A 21,425-nucleotide genomic window follows, 5' to 3' on the forward strand; every position below is an offset into this window, starting at 1 on the left:
CACTGTGTCATGCCAGGGGATGGTCTGGTTAATATAGCACTGTTCCATGCCAGGGGATGGTCTGGTTAATATAGCACTGTGCCAGGGGATGGTCTGGTTAATATAGCACTGTGTCATGCCAGGGGATGGTCTGGTTAATATAGCACTGTGCCAGGGGATGGTCTGGTTAATATAGCACTGTGCCAGGGGATGGTCTGGTTTATATAGCATTGTGCCAGGGGATGGTCTGGTTAATATAGCACTGTGCCAGGGGATGGTCTGGTTTATATAGCATTGTGCCAGGGGATGGTCTGGTTAATATAGCACTGTGTCGTGCCAGGGGATGGTCTGGTTAATATAGCACTGTGCCAGGGGATGGTCTGGTTAATATAGCACTGTGCCAGGGGATGGTCTGGTTAATATAGCACTGTGACATGCCAGGGGATGGTCTGGTTAATATAGCACTGTGTCATGCCAGGGGATGGTCTGGTTAATATAGCACTGTGCCAGGGGATGCTCTGGTTAATATAGCACTGTGCCATGCCAGGGGATGGTCTGGTTAATATAGCACTGTGTCATGCCAGGGGATGGTCTGTGTTAATATAGCACTGTGCCAGGGGATGGTCTGGTTAATATAGCACTGTGCCAGGGGATGGTCTGGTTTATATAGCATTGTGCCAGGGGATGGTCTGGTTAATATAGCACTGTGTCGTGCCAGGGGATGGTCTGGTTAATATAGCACTGTGCCAGGGGATGGTCTGGTTAATATAGCACTGTGCCATGACAGGGGATGGTCTGTGTTAATATAGCACTGTGCCATGCCAGGGGATGGTCTGTGTTAATATAGCACTCTGCCATGCCAGGGGATGGTCTGGTTAATATAGCACTGTGCCATGCCAGGGGATGGTCTGGTTAATATAGCACTGTGCCATGCCAGGGGATGGTCTGTGTTAATATAGCACTCTGCCATGCCAGGGGATGGTCTGGTTAATATAGCACTGTGCCAGGGGATGGTCTGGTTAATATAGCACTGTGCCAGGGGATGGTCTGGTTAATATAGCACTGTGCCATGCCAGGGGATGGTCTGGTTAATATAGCACTGTGCCAGGGGATGGTCTGGTTAATATAGCACTGTGCCATGCCAGGGGATGGTCTGGTTAATATAGCACTGTGCCAGGGGATGGTCTGTGTTAATATAGCACTGTGCCAGGGGATGGTCTGGTTAATATAGCACTGTGTCATGTCAGGGGATGGTCTGGTTAATATAGCACTGTGTCGTGCCAGGGGATGGTCTGGTTAATATAGCACTGTATCATGCCAGGGGATGGTCTGGTTAATATAGCACTGTGTCATGCCAGGGGATGGTCTGGTTAATATAGCACTGTGCCATGACAGGGGATGGTCTGGTTAATATAGCACTGTGTCATGACAGGGGATGGTCTGTGTTAATATAGCACTGTGTCATGCCAGGGGATGGTCTGGTTAATATAGCACTGTGCCAGGGGATGGTCTGGTTAATATAGCACTGTGTCGTGCCAGGGGATGGTCTGGTTAATATAGCACTGTGCCATGCCAGGGGATGGTCTGGTTAATATAGCACTGTGCCATGCCAGGGGATGGTCTGGTTAATATAGCACTGTGCCATGCCAGGGGATGGTCTGGTTAATATAGCACTGTGTCATGCCAGGGGATGGTCTGTGTTAATATAGCACTGTGCCAGGGGATGGTCTGGTTAATATAGCACTGTGCCAGGGGATGGTCTGGTTAATATAGCACTGTGCCAGGGGATGGTCTGGTTAATATAGCACTGTACCAGGGGATGGTCTGGTTAATATAGCACTGTGCCAGGGGATGGTCTGGTTAATATAGCACTGTGTCATGCCAGGGGATGGTCTGTGTTAATATAGCACTGTGCCAGGGGATGGTCTGTGTTAATATAGCACTGTGCCAGGGGATGGTCTGGTTTATATAGCATTGTGCCAGGGGATGGTCTGGTTAATATAGCACTGTGCCAGGGGATGGTCTGGTTAATATAGCACTGTGCCAGGGGATGGTCTGGTTAATATAGCACTGTGCCAGGGGATGGTCTGGTTAATATAGCATTGTGCCAGGGGATGGTCTGGTTAATATAGCATTGTGCCAGGGGATGGTCTGGTTAATATAGCACTGTGCCAGGGGATGGTCTGGTTAATATAGCACTGTGCCAGGGGATGGTCTGGTTAATATAGCATTGTGCCAGGGGATGGTCTGGTTAATATAGCACTGTGCCATGCCAGGGGATGGTCTGGTTAATATAGCATTGTGCCAGGGGATGGTCTGGTTAATATAGCACTGTGTCGTGCCAGGGGATGGTCTGGTTAATATAGCACTGTGCCATGCCAGGGGATGGTCTGGTTAATATAGCACTGTGTCATGCCAGGGGATGGTCTGGTTAATATAACACTGTGCCATGCCAGGGGATGGTCTGGTTAATATAACACTGTGCCATGCCAGGGGATGGTCTGTGTTAATATAGCACTGTGCCATGCCAGGGGATGGTCTGGTTAATATAGCACTGTGCCATGCCAGGGGATGGTCTGGTTAATATAACACTGTGCCATGCCAGGGGATGGTCTGTGTTAATATAGCACTGTGCCAGGGGATGGTCTGTGTTAATATAGCACTGTGTCATGCCAGGGGATGGTCTGGTTAATATAGCACTGTGTCATGCCAGGGGATGGTCTGGTTAATATAGCACTGTGTCATGCCAGGGGATGGTCTGGTTAATATAACACTGTGCCATGCCAGGGGATGGTCTGTGTTAATATAGCACTGTGCCATGCCAGGGGATGGTCTGGTTAATATAGCACTGTGCCATGCCAGGGGATGGTCTGGTTAATATAGCACTGTGTCATGCCAGGGGATGGTCTGTGTTAATATAGCACTGTTCCAGGGGATGGTCTGGTTAATATAGCACTGTGCCATGCCAGGGGATGGTCTGGTTAATATAGCACTGTGCCAGGGGATGGTCTGGTTAATATAGCACTGTGCCAGGGGATGGTCTGGTTAATATAGCACTGTGCCATGCCAGGGGATGGTCTGGTTAATATAGCACTGTGCCAGGGGATGGTCTGGTTAATATAGCACTGTGCCATGCCAGGGGATGGTCTGGTTAAAACAGCACTGTGCCATGCCAGGGGATGGTCTGGTTAATATAGCACTGTACCAGGGGATGGTCTGGTTAATATAGCACTGTGCCAGGGGATGGTCTGGTTAATATAGCACTGTGCCAGGGGATGGTCTGGTTAATATAGCACTGTGCCAGGGGATGGTCTGGTTAATATAGCACTGTGCCATGCCAGGGGATGGTCTGGTTAATATAGCACTGTGCCAGGGGATGGTCTGGTTAATATAGCACTGTGCCATGCCAGGGGATGGTCTGGTTAAAATAGCACTGTGCCATGCCAGGGGATGGTCTGGTTAATATAGCACTGTGCCAGGGGATGGTCTGGTTAATATAGCACTGTGCCATGCCAGGGGATGGTCTGGTTAATATAGCACTGTGCCAGGGGATGGTCTGGTTAATATAGCACTGTAAAAGGGGATGGTCTGGTTAATATAGCACTGTACCAGGGGATGGTCTGATGCTTACATTCTTCTCTTCATAGAAGCAAGTAGTATCTCTGGAAGGTCCTTGAGGAGCTTTTTGTTGTACTTATTCAATGTGTTGTTAATATCCAAGGGGTACTGTAATGACCTCTAGACAGGGGTACTGTAATGACCTCTAGACAGGGGTACTGTAATGACCTCTAGACAGGGGTACTGTAATGAGGTCTAGACAGGGGTACTGTAATGACCTCTAGACAGGGGTACTGTAATGACCTCTAGACAGGGATACTGTAATGACCTCTAGACAGGGATACTGTAATGACCTCTAGACAGGGGTACTGTAATGACCTCTAGACAGGGATACTGTAATGACCTCTAGACAGGGGTACTGTAATGACCTCTAGACAGGGATACTGTAATGACCTCTAGACAGGGGTACTGTAATGACCTCTAGACAGGGGTACTGTAATGACCTCTAGACAGGGATACTGTAATGACCTCTAGACAGGGGTACTGTAATGACCTCTAGACAGGGATACTGTAATGACCTCTAGACAGGGGTACTGTAATGACCTCTAGACAGGGGTACTGTAATGACCTCTAGACAGGGGTACTGTAATGACCTCTAGACAGGGGTACTGTAATGACCTCTAGACAGGGGTACTGTAATGACCTCTAGACAGGGGTGCTGTAATGACCTCTAGACAGGGGTACTGTAATGACCTCTAGACAGGGATACTGTAATGACCTCTAGACAGGGGTACTGTAATGACCTCTAGACAGGGGTACTGTAATGACCTCTAGACAGGGGTACTGTAATGACCTCTAGACAGGGGTACTGTAATGACCTCTAGACAGGGGTACTGTAATGACCTCTAGACAGGGGTACTGTAATGACCTCTAGACAGGGGTACTGTAATGACCTCTAGACAGGGGTACTGTAATGACCTCTAGACAGGGGTACTGTAATGACCTCTAGACAGGGGTACTGTAATGACCTCTAGACAGGGGTACTGTAATGACCTCTAGACAGGGGTACTGTAATGACCTCTAGACAGGGGTACTGTAATGACCTCTAGACAGGGGTACTGTAATGACCTCTAGACAGGGATACTGTAATGACCTCTAGACAGGGGTACTGTAATGACCTCTAGACAGGGGTACTGTAATGACCTCTAGACAGGGATACTGTAATGACCTCTAGACAGGGATACTGTAATGACCTCTAGACAGGGGTACTGTAATGACCTCTAGACAGGGGTACTGTAATGACCTCTAGACAGGGGTACTGTAATGACCTCTAGACAGGGGTACTGTAATGACCTCTAGACAGGGGTACTGTAATGACCTCTAGACAGGGATACTGTAATGACCTCTCGACAGGGATACTGTAATGACCTCTAGACAGGGATACTGTAATGACCTCTAGACAGGGATACTGTAATGACCTTTAGACAGGGGTACTGTAATGACCTCTAGACAGGGATACTGTAATGACCTCTAGACAGGGGTACTGTAATGACCTCTAGACAGGGATACTGTAATGACCTCTAGACAGGGGTACTGTAATGACCTCTAGACAGGGGTACTGTAATGACCTCTAGACAGGGGTACTGTAATGACCTCTAGACAGGGGTACTGTAATGACCTCTAGACAGGGGTACTGTAATGACCTCTAGACAGGGGTACTGTAATGACCTCTAGACAGGGGTACTGTAATGACCTCTAGACAGGGATACTGTAATGACCTCTAGACAGGGATACTGTAATGACCTCTAGACAGGGATACTGTAATGACCTCTAGACAGGGATACTGTAATGACCTCTAGACAGGGGTACTGTAATGACCTCTAGACAGGGGTACTGTAATGACCTCTAGACAGGGGTACTGTAATGACCTCTAGACAGGGGTACTGTAATGACCTCTAGACAGGGGTACTGTAATGACCTCTAGACAGGGGTACTGTAATGACCTCTAGACAGGGATACTGTAATGACCTCTAGACAGGGGTACTGTAATGACCTCTAGACAGGGATACTGTAATGACCTCTAGACAGGGGTACTGTAATGACCTCTAGACAGGGGTACTGTAATGACCTCTAGACAGGGGTACTGTAATGACCTCTAGACAGGGGTACTGTAATGACCTCTAGACAGGGGTACTGTAATGACCTCTAGACAGGGGTACTGTAATGACCTCTAGACAGGGGTACTGTAATGACCTCTAGACAGGGGTACTGTAATGACCTCTAGACAGGGGTACTGTAATGACCTCTAGACAGGGGTACTGTAATGACCTCTAGACAGGGGTACTGTAATGACCTCTAGACAGGGGTACTGTAATGACCTCTAGACAGGGGTACTGTAATGACCTCTAGACAGGGGTACTGTAATGACCTCTAGACAGGGGTACTGTAATGACCTCTAGACAGGGGTACTGTAATGACCTCTAGACAGGGGTACTGTAATGACCTCTAGACAGGGGTACTGTAATGACCTCTAGACAGGGATACTGTAATGACCTCTAGACAGGGATACTGTAATGATCTCTAGACAGGGGTACTGTAATGACCTCTAGACAGGGGTACTGTAATGACCTCTAGACAGGGGTACTGTAATGACCTCTAGACAGGGGTACTGTAATGACCTCTAGACAGGGGTACTGTAATGACCTCTAGACAGGGGTACTGTAATGACCTCTAGACAGGGGTACTGTAATGACCTCTAGACAGGGGTACTGTAATGACCTCTAGACAGGGGTACTGTAATGACCTCTAGACAGGGGTACTGTAATGACCTCTAGACAGGGGTACTGTAATGACCTCTAGACAGGGGTACTGTAATGACCTCTAGACAGGGGTACTGTAATGACCTCTAGACAGGGGTACTGTAATGACCTCTAGACAGGGGTACTGTAATGACCTCTAGACAGGGGTACTGTAATGACCTCTAGACAGGGGTACTGTAATGACCTCTAGACAGGGGTACTGTAATGACCTCTAGACAGGGATACTGTAATGACCTCTAGACAGGGATACTGTAATGACCTCTAGACAGGGGTACTGTAATGACCTCTAGACAGGGGTACTGTAATGACCTCTAGACAGGGATACTGTAATGACCTCTAGACAGGGGTACTGTAATGACCTCTAGACAGGGGTACTGTAATGACCTCTAGACAGGGGTACTGTAATGACCTCTAGACAGGGGTACTGTAATGACCTCTAGACAGGGGTACTGTAATGACCTCTAGACAGGGATACTGTAATGACCTCTAGACAGGGGTACTGTAATGACCTCTAGACAGGGGTACTGTAATGACCTCTAGACAGGGGTACTGTAATGACCTCTAGACAGGGGTACTGTAATGACCTCTAGACAGGGGTACTGTAATGACCTCTAGACAGGGATACTGTAATGACCTCTAGACAGGGGTACTGTAATGACCTCTAGACAGGGGTACTGTAATGACCTCTAGACAGGGGTACTGTAATGACCTCTAGACAGGGGTACTGTAATGACCTCTAGACAGGGGTACTGTAATGACCTCTAGACAGGGGTACTGTAATGACCTCTAGACAGGGGTACTGTAATGACCTCTAGACAGGGGTACTGTAATGACCTCTAGACAGGGGTACTGTAATGACCTCTAGACAGGGGTACTGTAATGACCTCTAGACAGGGGTACTGTAATGACCTCTAGACAGGGGTACTGTAATGACCTCTAGACAGGGATACTGTAATGACCTCTAGACAGGGGTACTGTAATGACCTCTAGACAGGGGTACTGTAATGACCTCTAGACAGGGATACTGTAATGACCTCTAGACAGGGGTACTGTAATGACCTCTAGACAGGGGTACTGTAATGACCTCTCGACAGGGATACTGTAATGACCTCTAGACAGGGATACTGTAATGACCTCTAGACAGGGATACTGTAATGACCTTTAGACAGGGGTACTGTAATGACCTCTAGACAGGGGTACTGTAATGACCTCTAGACAGGGGTACTGTAATGACCTCTAGACAGGGATACTGTAATGACCTCTAGACAGGGGTACTGTAATGACCTCTAGACAGGGGTACTGTAATGACCTCTAGACAGGGGTACTGTAATGACCTCTAGACAGGGGTACTGTAATGACCTCTAGACAGGGGTACTGTAATGACCTCTAGACAGGGGTACTGTAATGACCTCTAGACAGGGATACTGTAATAACCTCTAGACAGGGATACTGTAATGACCTCTAGACAGGGATACTGTAATGACCTCTAGACAGGGGTACTGTAATGACCTCTAGACAGGGATACTGTAATGACCTCTAGACAGGGATACTGTAATGACCTCTAGACAGGGATACTGTAATGACCTCTAGACAGGGGTACTGTAATGACCTCTAGACAGGGGTACTGTAATGACCTCTAGACAGGGGTACTGTAATGACCTCTAGACAGGGGTACTGTAATGATCTCTAGACAGGGGTACTGTAATGACCTCTAGACAGGGGTACTGTAATGACCTCTAGACAGGGATACTGCAATGACCTCTAGACAGGGGTACTGTAATGACCTCTAGACAGGGGTACTGTAATGACCTCTAGACAGGGGTACTGTAATGACCTCTAGACAGGGGTACTGTAATGACCTCTAGACAGGGGTACTGTAATGAGGTCTAGACAGGGGTACTGTAATGACCTCTAGACAGGGGTACTGTAATGACCTCTAGACAGGGGTACTGTAATGACCTCTAGACAGGGGTACTGTAATGACCTCTAGACAGGGGTACTGTAATGACCTCTAGACAGGGGTACTGTAATGACCTCTAGACAGGGGTACTGTAATGACCTCTAGACAGGGATACTGTAATGACCTCTAGACAGGGGTACTGTAATGACCTCTAGACAGGGGTACTGTAATGACCTCTAGACAGGGGTACTGTAATGACCTCTAGACAGGGATACTGTAATGACCTCTAGACAGGGATACTGTAATGACCTCTAGACAGGGGTACTGTAATGACCTCTAGACAGGGATACTGTAATGACCTCTAGACAGGGATACTGTAATGACCTCTAGACAGGGGTACTGTAATGACCTCTAGACAGGGGTACTGTAATGACCTCTAGACAGGGGTACTGTAATGACCTCTAGACAGGGGTACTGTAATGACCTCTAGACAGGGGTACTGTAATGACCTCTAGACAGGGGTACTGTAATGACCTCTAGACAGGGGTACTGTAATGACCTCTAGACAGGGATACTGTAATGACCTCTAGACAGGGGTACTGTAATGACCTCTAGACAGGGGTACTGTAATGACCTCTAGACAGGGGTACTGTAATGATCTCTAGACAGGGGTACTGTAATGACCTCTAGACAGGGGTACTGTAATGACCTCTAGACAGGGGTACTGTAATGACCTCTAGACAGGGGTACTGTAATGACCTCTAGACAGGGGTACTGTAATGACCTCTAGACAGGGATACTGTAATGACCTCTAGACAGGGATACTGTAATGACCTCTAGACAGGGGTACTGTAATGACCTCTAGACAGGGGTACTGTAATGACCTCTAGACAGGGGTACTGTAATGACCTCTAGACAGGGGTACTGTAATGACCTCTAGACAGGGGTACTGTAATGACCTCTAGACAGGGGTACTGTAATGACCTCTAGACAGGGGTACTGTAATGACCTCTCGACAGGGGTACTGTAATGACCTCTCGACAGGGATACTGTAATGACCTCTAGACAGGGGTACTGTAATGACCTCTAGACAGGGGTACTGTAATGACCTCTAGACAGGGATACTGTAATGACCTCTAGACAGGGGTACTGTAATGACCTCTAGACAGGGGTACTGTAATGACCTCTAGACAGGGGTACTGTAATGACCTCTAGACAGGGATACTGTAATGACCTCTAGACAGGGGTACTGTAATGACCTCTAGACAGGGGTACTGTAATGACCTCTAGACAGGGGTACTGTAATGACCTCTAGACAGGGGTACTGTAATGACCTCTAGACAGGGGTACTGTAATGACCTCTAGACAGGGATACTGTAATGACCTCTAGACACGGATACTGTAATGACCTCTAGACAGGGATACTGTAATGACCTCTAGACAGGGATACTGTAATGACCTCTAGACAGGGATACTGTAATGACCTCTAGACAGGGATACTGTAATGACCTCTAGACAGGGGTACTGTAATGACCTCTAGACAGGGGTACTGTAATGACCTCTAGACAGGGGTACTGTAATGACCTCTAGACAGGGGTACTGTAATGACCTCTAGACAGGGGTACTGTAATGACCTCTAGACAGGGATACTGTAATGACCTCTAGACAGGGGTACTGTAATGACCTCTAGACAGGGGTACTGTAATGACCTCTAGACAGGGATACTGTAATGACCTCTAGACAGGGGTACTGTAATGACCTCTAGACAGGGATACTGTAATGACCTCTAGACAGGGGTACTGTAATGACCTCTAGACAGGGGTACTGTAATGACCTCTAGACAGGGATACTGTAATGACCTCTAGACAGGGGTACTGTAATGACCTCTAGACAGGGGTACTGTAATGACCTCTAGACAGGGATACTGTAATGACCTCTAGACAGGGGTACTGTAATGACCTCTAGACAGGGATACTGTAATGACCTCTAGACAGGGATACTGTAATGACCTCTAGACAGGGATACTGTAATGACCTCTAGACAGGGATACTGTAATGACCTCTAGACATGGGTACTGTAATGACCTCTAGACAGGGATACTGTAATGACCTCTAGACAGGGATACTGTAATGACCTCTAGACAGGGGTACTGTAATGACCTCTAGACAGGGGTACTGTAATGACCTCTCGACAGGGATACTGTAATGACCTCTCGACAGGGATACTGTAATGACCTCTAGACAGGGATACTGTAATGACCTTTAGACAGGGGTACTGTAATGACCTCTAGACAGGGGTACTGTAATGACCTCTAGACAGGGGTACTGTAATGACCTCTAGACAGGGATACTGTAATGACCTCTAGACAGGGGTACTGTAATGACCTCTAGACAGGGGTACTGTAATGACCTCTAGACAGGGGTACTGTAATGACCTCTAGACAGGGGTACTGTAATGACCTCTAGACAGGGATACTGTAATGACCTCTAGACAGGGATACTGTAATGACCTCTAGACAGGGATACTGTAATGACCTCTAGACAGGGGTACTGTAATGACCTCTAGACAGGGATACTGTAATGACCTCTAGACAGGGATACTGTAATGACCTCTAGACAGGGATACTGTAATGACCTCTAGACAGGGGTACTGTAATGACCTCTAGACAGGGGTACTGTAATGACCTCTAGACAGGGGTACTGTAATGACCTCTAGACAGGGGTACTGTAATGACCTCTAGACAGGGGTACTGTAATGACCTCTAGACAGGGATACTGTAATGACCTCTAGACAGGGGTACTGTAATGACCTCTAGACAGGGATACTGTAATGACCTCTAGACAGGGGTACTGTAATGACCTCTAGACAGGGGTACTGTAATGACCTCTAGACAGGGGTACTGTAATGACCTCTAGACAGGGGTACTGTAATGACCTCTAGACAGGGGTACTGTAATGACCTCTAGACAGGGGTACTGTAATGACCTCTAGACAGGGGTACTGTAATGACCTCTAGACAGGGGTACTGTAATGACCTCTAGACAGGGGTACTGTAATGACCTCTAGACAGGGGTACTGTAATGACCTCTAGACAGGGATACTGTAATGACCTCTAGACAGGGGTACTGTAATGACCTCTAGACAGGGATACTGTAATGACCTCTAGACAGGGATACTGTAATGACCTCTAGACAGGGATACTGTAATGACCTCTAGACAGGGATACTGTAATGACCTCTAGACAGGGGTACTGTAATGACCTCTAGACAGGGATACTGTAATGACCTCTAGACAGGGATACTGTAATGACCTCTAGACAGGGGTACTGTAATGACCTCTAGACAGGGGTACTGTAATGACCTCTAGACAGGGGTACTGTAATGACCTCTAGACAGGGGTACTGTAATGACCTCTAGACAGGGATACTGTAATGACCTCTAGACAGGGGTACTGTAATGACCTCTAGACAGGGGTACTGTAATGACCTCTAGACAGGGGTACTGTAATGATCTCTAGACAGGGGTACTGTAATGACCTCTAGACAGGGGTACTGTAATGACCTCTAGACAGGGATACTGTAATGACCTCTAGACAGGGGTACTGTAATGACCTCTAGACAGGGGTACTGTAATGACCTCTAGACAGGGATACTGTAATGACCTCTAGACAGGGATACTGTAATGACCTCTAGACAGGGATACTGTAATGACCTCTAGACAGGGGTACTGTAATGACCTCTAGACAGGGGTACTGTAATGACCTCTAGACAGGGGTACTGTAATGACCTCTAGACAGGGGTACTGTAATGACCTCTAGACAGGGGTACTGTAATGACCTCTAGACAGGGGTACTGTAATGACCTCTCGACAGGGGTCGTGTAATGACCTCTAGACAGGGATACTGTAATGACCTCTAGACAGGGGTACTGTAATGACCTCTAGACAGGGGTACTGTAATGACCTCTAGACAGGGATACTGTAATGACCTCTAGACAGGGATACTGTAATGACCTCTAGACAGGGGTACTGTAATGACCTCTAGACAGGGGTACTGTAATGACCTCTAGACAGGGATACTGTAATGACCTCTAGACAGGGATACTGTAATGACCTCTAGACAGGGGTACTGTAATGACCTCTAGACAGGGGTACTGTAATGACCTCTAGACAGGGGTACTGTAATGACCTCTAGACAGGGGTACTGTAATGACCTCTAGACAGGGATACTGTAATGACCTCTAGACACGGATACTGTAATGACCTCTAGACACGGATACTGTAATGACCTCTAGACAGGGATACTGTAATGACCTCTAGACAGGGATACTGTAATGACCTCTAGACAGGGATACTGTAATGACCTCTAGACAGGGATACTGTAATGACCTCTAGACAGGGGTACTGTAATGACCTCTAGACAGGGGTACTGTAATGACCTCTAGACAGGGGTACTGTAATGACCTCTAGACAGGGGTACTGTAATGACCTCTAGACAGGGGTACTGTAATGACCTCTAGACAGGGATACTGTAATGACCTCTAGACAGGGGTACTGTAATGACCTCTAGACAGGGATACTGTAATGACCTCTAGACAGGGGTACTGTAATGACCTCTAGACAGGGATACTGTAATGACCTCTAGACAGGGGTACTGTAATGACCTCTAGACAGGGATACTGTAATGACCTCTAGACAGGGGTACTGTAATGACCTCTAGACAGGGGTACTGTAATGACCTCTAGACAGGGATACTGTAATGACCTCTAGACAGGGGTACTGTAATGACCTCTAGACAGGGATACTGTAATGACCTCTAGACAGGGATACTGTAATGACCTCTAGACAGGGATACTGTAATGACCTCTAGACAGGGATACTGTAATGACCTCTAGACATGGGTACTGTAATGACCTCTAGACAGGGATACTGTAATGACCTCTAGACAGGGATACTGTAATGACCTCTAGACAGGGGTACTGTAATGACCTCTAGACAGGGGTACTGTAATGACCTCTAGACAGGGGTACTGTAATGACCTCTAGACAGGGGTACTGTAATGACCTCTAGACAGGGATACTGTAATGACCTCTAGACAGGGATACTGTAATGACCTCTAGACAGGGGTACTGTAATGACCTCTAGACAGGGGTACTGTAATGACCTCTAGACAGGGGTACTGTAATGACCTCTAGACAGGGGTACTGTAATGACCTCTAGACAGGGGTACTGTAATGACCTCTAGACAGGGATACTGTAATGATCTCTAGACAGGGGTACTGTAATGACCTCTAGACAGGGGTACTGTAATGACCTCTAGACAGGGGTACTGTAATGACCTCTAGACAGGGATACGCCGTGGGGGCTTCAAAGGCCTCTGCATTTAGGGGGGGGGGGGCTCTGCTGTGAAGCTCTGCTGCCATTGGCTCAAGAGTTTTCACACATCTGACTTCACGCATCAGTGCTAGCTATAATACTTATTTATTAAGCTTTATATAACAGAATGACCGAGAGATTATTGTCTTTTACGTTTTGTCTTCAGAAGTAGGTCCAGACTGAACATTACTCACTCAGTGTTGGATGTATTTCCAGGTTCTGCTGTGTTTCTTCAGCAGGTTTTGGTTTGTTAGAAGTTTTAACTTGATAGTCCTTGGTAGTAAGAATCCATTCAGGTTAATTTTGTCCCAAATCAAGGTTTTAGGTGTGGAATTTTAATTTGGATTGAGTGTTTTAATGTTGAGGTTCGTATCATGTATAAATCCTTGTGAAAAAAATTAATCTACATTTATCCAACTCTAATTCTATCTTTTTGCAGAAGAACTCAGGAGCCCATGAGCTCACTCTCTGCTTATCTTCCCCCCCCTCTCTCTGTCTCTCTCTCTCGGTCTCTCTCTCTCGGTTTCTCTCTGTCTGTCTCTCTGTCTGTCTCTCTCTCTCTCTCTCTCGGTTTCTCTCTCTCTCTCTCTCTCTCTCGGTTTCTCTCTGTCTCCCTCTCTCTCTCAATTCAATTCAATTTCAATTCAAGGGGCTTTATTGGCATGGGAAACATGTGTTAACATTGCCAAAGCAAGTGAGGTAGATATTATACAAAAGTGAAATAAACAATACAAATTAACAGTAAACATTACACATACAGAAGTTTCAAAACAATAAAGACATTACAAATGTTATATTATATATACACAGTGTTGTAACAATGTACAAATGGTTAAAGCACACAAGTTAAAATAAATAAGCATAAATATGGGTTGTATTTACAATGGTGTTTGTTCTTCACTGGTTGCCCTTTTCTTGTGGCAACAGGTCACAAATCTTGCTGCTGTGATGGCACACTGTGGAATTTCTCCGAGTAGATATGGGAGTTTATCAAAATTGGATTTGTTTTCAAATTCTTTGTGGATCTGTGTAATCTGAGGGAAATATGTGTCTCTAATATGGTCATACATTGGGCAGGAGGTTAGGAAGTGCAGCTCAGTTTCCACCTCATTTTGTGGGCAGTGTGCACATAGCCTGTCTTCTCTTGAGAGCCATGTCTGCCTACGGCGGCCTTTCTCAATAGCAAGGCTATGCTCACTGAGTCTGTACATAGTCAAAGCTTTCCTTAAGTTTGGGTCAGTCACAGTGGTCAGGTATTCTGCCACTGTGTACTCTCTGTTTAGGGCCAAATAGCATTCTAGTTTGCTCTGTTTTTTTGTTAATTCTTTCCAATGTGTCAAGTAATTATCTTTTTGTTTTCTCATGATTTGGTTGGGTCTAATTGTGCTGTTGTCCTGGGGCTCTGTGGGGTGTGTTTGTGTTTGTGAACAGAGCCCTAGGACCAGCTTGCTTAGGGGACTCTTCTCCAGGTTCATCTCTCTGTAGGTGATGGCTTTGTTATGGAAGGTTTGGGAATCGCTTCCTTTTAGGTGTTTGTAGAATTTAACGGCTCTTTTCTGGATTTTGATAATTAGTGGGTATAGGCCTAATTCTGCTCTGCATGCATTATTTGGTGTTCTACGTTGTACACGGAGGATATTTTTGCAGAATTCTGCATGCAGAGTCTCAATTTGGTGTTTGTCCCATTTTGTGAAATCTTGGTTGGTGAGCGGACCCCAGACCTCACAACCATAAAGGGCAATGGGCTCTATGACTGATTCAAGTATTTTTAGCCAGATCCTAATTGGTATGTTGAAATTTATGTTCCTTTTGGTGGCATAGAAGGCCCTTCTTGCCTTGTCTCTCAGATCGTTCACAGCTTTGTGGAAGTTACCTGTGGTGCTGATGTTTAGGCCGAGGTATGTATAGTTTTTTGTGTGCTCTAGGGCAACGGTGTCTAGATGGAATTTGTGGTCCTGGTGACTGGACCTTTTTTGGAACACCATTATTTTGGTCTTACTGAGATTTACTGTCAGGGCCCAGGTCTGACAGAATCTGTGCAGAAGATCTAGGTGCTGCTGTAGGCCCTCCTTGGTTGGTGACAGAAGCACCAGATCATCAGCAAACAGTAGACATTTGACTTCGGATTCTAGTAGGGTGAGACCGGGTGCTGCAGACTGTTCTAGTGCCCGCGCCAATTCGTTGATATATATGTTGAAGAGGGTGGGGCTTAAGCTGCATCCCTGTCTCACCCCACGACCCTGTGTGAAGAAATGTGTGTGTTTTTTGCCAATTTTAACCGCACACTTGTTGTTTGTGTACATGGATTTTATAATGTCGTATGTTTTACCCCCAACACCACTTTCCATCAATTTGTATAGCAGACCCTCATGCCAAATTGAGTCGAAGGCCTTTTTGAAATCAACAAAGCATGAGAAGACTTTGCCTCTGTTTTGGTTTGTTTGGTTGTCAATTAGGGTGTGTAGGGTGAATACATGGTCTGTTGTACGGTAATTTGGTAAAAAGCCAATTTGACATTTGCTCAGTACATTGTTTTCATTGAGGAAATGTACGAGTCTGCTGTTAATGATAATGCAGAGGATTTTCCCAAGGTTACTGTTGACGCATATTCCACGGTAGTTATTGGGGTCAAATTTGTCTCCACTTTTGTGGATTGGGGTGATCAGTCCTTGGTTCCAAATATTGGGGAAGATGCCAGAGCTAAGGACGATGTTAAAGAGTTTTAGTATAGCCAATTGGAATTTGTTGTCTGTATATTTGATCATTTCATTAAGGATACCATCAACACCACAGGCCTTTTTGGGTTGGAGGGTTTTTATTTTGTCCTGTAACTCATTCAAGGTAATTGGAGAATCCAGTGGGTTCTGGTAGTCTTTAATAGTTGATTCTAGGATTTGTATTTGATCATGTATATGTTTTTGCTCTTTGTTCTTTGTTATAGAGCCAACATGATGGGAGAAGTGGTTTACCCATACATCTCCATTTTGGATAGATAATTCTTCGTGTTGTTGTTTGTTTAGTGTTTTCCAATTTTCCCAGAAGTGGTTAGAGTCTATGGAGTCTTCAATTACATTGAGCTGATTTCTGACGTGCTGTTCCTTCTTTTTCCGTAGTGTATTTCTGTATTGTTTTAGTGATTCACCATAGTGAAGGCGTAGACTCAGGTTTTCCGGGTCTCTATGTTTTTGGTTGGACAGGTTCCTCAATTTATTTCTTAGATTTTTGCATTCTTTATCAAACCATTTGTCATTGTTGTTCATTTTCTTCGGTTTTCTATTTGAGATTTTTAGATTTGATAGGGAAGCTGAGAGGTCAAATATACTGTTAAGATTTTCTACTGCCAAGTTTACACCTTCACTATTGCAGTGGAACATTTTACCCAGGAAGTTGTCTAAAAGGGATTGAATTTGCTGTTGCCTAATTGTTTTTTGGTAGGTTTCCAAACTGCATTCCTTCCATCTATAGCATTTCTTAATGTTACTCAGTTCCTTTGGCTTTGATGCCTCATGATTGAGTATTGCTCTGTTCAAGTAGACTGTGATTTTGCTGTGGTCTGATAGGGGTGTCAGTGGGCTGACTGTGAACGCTCTGAGAGACTCTGGGTTGAGGTCAGTGATAAAGTAGTCTACAGTGCTACTGCCAAGAGATGAGCTATAGGTGAACCTACCATAGGAGTCCCCTCGAAGCCTACCATTGACTATGTACATACCCAGCGTACGACAGAGCTGCAGGAGTTGTGACCCGTTTTTGTTGGTTATGTTGTCATAGTTGTGCCTAGGGGGGCATATGGGGGAGGGAATGCTGTCACCTGCAGGCAGGTGTTTGTCCCCCTGTGTGCTGAGGGTGTCAGGTTCTTGTCCAGTTCTGGCATTTAGGTCGCCACAGACTAATACATGTCCCTGGGCCTGGAAATGATTGATTTCCCCCTCCAGGATGGAGAAGCTGTCTTTATTAAAGTATGGGGATTCTAGTGGGGGGATATAGGTAGCACACAGGAGGACATTTTTCTCTGTTAAGATAATTTCCTTTTGAATTTCTAGCCAAATGTAAAATGTTCCTGTTTTGATTAATTTAATGGAGTGAGTTAGGTCTGCTCTATACCAAATTAGCATTCCCCCTGAGTCCCTTCCCTGTTTCACTCAATTTCTCTCTCTCTCTCTCGGTTTCTCTCTCTCTCTCTCTCTCTCGGTTTCTCTCTCTGTCTCTCTCTCTCTCTCTCTCTCTCTCTCTCTCTCTCTCTCTCTCTCTCTCTCTCTCTCTCTCTCTCTCTCTCTCTCTCTCTCTCTCTCTCTCTCTCGGTTTCTCTCTGTCTCTCTCTCTCTCTCGGTTTCTCTCTCTCTCTCTCTCTCTCTCTCTCTCTCTCGGTTTCTCTCTCTCTCTCTCTCTCTCTCTCTCGGTTTCTCTCTTTCTCCCTCTCTCTCTCTCTCTCGGTTTCTCTCTGTCTCTCTCTCTCTCTCTCTCTCGGTTTCTCTCTCTCTCTCTCTCTCTCTCTCTCAGTTTCTCTCTGTCTCCCTCTCTCTCTCTCTCTCGGTTTCTCTCTGTCTCTCTCTCTCTCTCTCTCTCTCTCGGTTTCTCTCTCTCTCTCTCTCTCTCGGTTTCTCTCTGTCTCCCTCTCCCTCTCTCTCTCTCTCTCGGTTTCTCTCTGTCTCTCTCTCTCTCTCTCTCTCTCGGTTTCTCTCTCTCTCTCTCTCTCTCGGTTTCTCTCTCTCTCTCTCTCTCTCTCTCGGTTTCTCTCTCTCTCTCTCGGTTTCTCTCTCTCTCTCTCTCTCTCTCTCTCTCTCTCTCTCTCTCTCTCTCTCGGTTTCTCTCTGTCTCCCTCTCTCTCTCTCTCTCTCGGTTTCTCTCTGTCTCCCTCTCTCTCTCTCGCTCTCGGTTTCTCTCTTTCTCTCTGTCTCTCTCTCTCTCTCTCTCGGTTTCTCTCTGTCTCTCTCTCTCTCTCTCTCTCTCGGTTTCTCTCTCTCTCTCTCTCTCTCTCTCTCGGTTTCTCTCTGTCTCCCTCTCCCTCTCTCTCTCTCGGTTTCTCTCTGTCTCTCTCTGTAGGTATGGAGTTGTGCAGGTTGTTTCTGTCTGTTCCACATCCCCTGTATTCAGAAGTGGGCTAAGGACTCGGTCTTTCTCCTCTCCTCTGTCACCGATGAAGACTTTGGGAAGAAAGATCACCCCTGGCCTTGGTGAGTCTAACACCTGACCTCTGACCCATAACTTCCTGACCTCTAATCCCTACCTACCTAGTTGGAGGATTCTGGACTTCTTGTTTATTCCCTCCTGATTCCCAGAATCTTTCAGTTGGGATTTTAGAACCTCAGAATTTTAGGAAAGTGAGCAGAATTGTGCAACCCCACCTGTGTCAATAAAACACGTCGTTCCCCCTGTCCTAAACGTTAAAACACGTCGTTCCCCCGGTCCTAAACGTTAAAACACGTCTTTACCCCGGTCCTAAACGTTAAAACACGTCTTTCCCCCTGTCCTAAACGTTAAAACACGTCTTTCCCCCTGTCCTAAACGTTAAAACACGTCTTTCCCCCGGTCCTAAACGTTAAAACACGTCTTTACCCCGGTCCTAAACGTTAAAACACGTCTTTCCCCCTGTCCTAAACGTTAAAACACGTCTTTCCCCCGGTCCTAAACGTTAAAACACGTCTTTACCCCGGTCCTAAACGTTAAAACACGTCGTTCCCCCGGTCCTAAACGTTAAAACACGTCTTTACCCCGGTCCTAAACGTTAAAACACGTCTTTCCCCCTGTCCTAAACGTTAAAACACGTCTTTCCCCTTGTCCTAAACGTTAAAACACGTCTTTCCCCCTGTCCTAAACGTTAAAACACGTCTTTACCCCGGTCCTAAACGTTAAAACACGTCTTTCCCCCTGTCCTAAACGTTAAAACACGTCTTTCCCCCGGTCCTAAACGTTAAAACACGTCTTTACCCCGGTCCTAAACGTTAAAACACGTCTTTCCCCCTGTCCTAAACGTTAAAACACGTCTTTCCCCCGGTCCTAAACGTTAAAACACGTCTTTCCCCCTGTCCTAAACGTTAAAACACGTCTTTACCCCGGTCCTAAACGTTAAAACACGTCTTTCCCCCGGTCCTAAACGTTAAAACACGTCTTTCCCCCGGTCCTAAACGTTAAAACACGTCTTTCCCCCGGTCCTAAACGTTAAAACACGTCTTTCCCCCGGTCCTAAACGTTAAAACACGTCTTTCCCCCCCGGTCCTAAACGTTAAAACACGTCTTTCCCCCTGTCCTAAACGTTAAAACACGTCTTTCCCCCTGTCCTAAACGTTAAAACACGTCTTTCCCCTTGTCCTAAACGTTAAAACACGTCTTTCCCCCTGTCCTAAACGTTAAAACACGTCGTTCCCCCGGTCCTAAACGTTAAAACACGTCTTTCCCCCTGTCCTAAACGTTAAAACACGTCTTTCCCCTTGTCCTAAACGTTAAAACACGTCTTTCCCCCGGTCCTAAACGTTAAAACACGTCTTTCCCCCGGTCCTAAACGTTAAAACACGTCTTTCCCCCGGTCCTAAACGTTAAAACACGTCTTTCCCCCGGTCCTAAACGTTAAAACACGTCTTTCCCCCGGTCCTAAACGTTAAAACACGTCTTTCCCCCTGTCCTAAACGTTAAAACACGTCGTTCCCCCTGTCCTAAACGTTAAAACACGTCTTTACCCCGGTCCTAAACGTTAAAACACGTCTTTACCCCGGTCCTAAACGTTAAAACACGTCTTTACCCCGGTCCTAAACGTTAAAACACGTCTTTACCCCGGTCCTAAACGTTTCTCCCAGACCCCCAGTATGATTTAGTATTACAATAACATCTATTTGTTCCTATTCCCCCCCCCCCCCCCCCCCCAGTCCTAAATGTCGTTATGAGTACAGCCCCTCCCAGACCCCCAGCAGGTATGTCTGCTACTGTGGGAAGGTTCAGGATCCTCCTCTGGACCCATGGCTGTTACCTCACTCCTGTGGGCTGGTCTGTGACAGAGCCTTGAACCCAGCCTGTGGACACCGCTGTCTGCTGCTCTGTCATCCAGGTAAAGATGCACGAACACACACAGAATATTTTTGTTTTGTTTTTTCCCGCTTTGTCTGTAACTTATTTTGTACATAATGTTACTTCTGGACATCAGAACAGCGGTTACTCACCTCGAGCTGGAAGGAAATACCGCTTTCTCGGGAACGGGCCAAAATCCTCGTCATTTGTGTGAAGAAAAGATGGAGAAAAAGGGGTCGGAGGTCGGGCTGCCTTCTGAGAATTCGTAGGCGAGTGAGTAAACAACCACTGCCATCCGTCCTATTGGCCAACGTGCAATCACTGGAGAATAAACTGGATGATCTACGATCAAGACTAATCTACCAACGGGAAATTAAAAACTGTCATATCTTATGTTTCACCTAGTCGTGGCAGAACGACGACACGGACAATATAGAGCTGGAGGGATTTTCAATGCACCGGCAGAACAGAGACACTACCTCTGGTAAGACGAGGGGTGGGGGTGTGTGTCTATTTGTCAATAACAGCTGGTGCGCAATGCCTAATATTAAAGAAGCCTCGAGGTATTGCTCACCTGAGGTAGAGTACCTCATGATAAGCTGTAGACCACACTATCTACCAAGAGAGTTTTCATCTATATTTTTCTTATCTGTCTATTTACCACCACAAACCAATGCTGGCACTAAGTCCAGACTCAACCAGCTGCATAAGGCCATAAGCAAACAAGAAAAATGCTCACCCAGAAGCGGTGCTTCTAGTACCTGGGGACTTTAATGCAGGCAAACTTAAATCAGTTTTACCT

At 46.3% G+C, this 21,425-nt stretch overlaps 1 protein-coding gene across 3 annotated transcripts in view; it reads left to right on the plus strand.

Moving 5' to 3' along the window:
* Nucleotides 1-21,425, plus strand: part of nfxl1 (nuclear transcription factor, X-box binding-like 1) — a 136,749-nt gene that overhangs the window by 31,048 nt on the left and 84,276 nt on the right. For all 3 annotated transcript variants that reach the window (XM_071334229.1, XM_071334230.1, XM_071334231.1), the window contains exons 5-6: nt 18,668-18,798; nt 20,485-20,663. In XM_071334229.1, coding sequence (XP_071190330.1) covers nt 18,668-18,798; nt 20,485-20,663 — 310 coding nt within the window. The remainder of the gene's footprint in view (nt 1-18,667; nt 18,799-20,484; nt 20,664-21,425) is intronic.

Source organism: Salvelinus alpinus, chromosome 11 (assembly GCF_045679555.1).
Source record: "Salvelinus alpinus chromosome 11, SLU_Salpinus.1, whole genome shotgun sequence".
Classification (NCBI taxonomy): domain Eukaryota; kingdom Metazoa; phylum Chordata; class Actinopteri; order Salmoniformes; family Salmonidae; genus Salvelinus; species Salvelinus alpinus.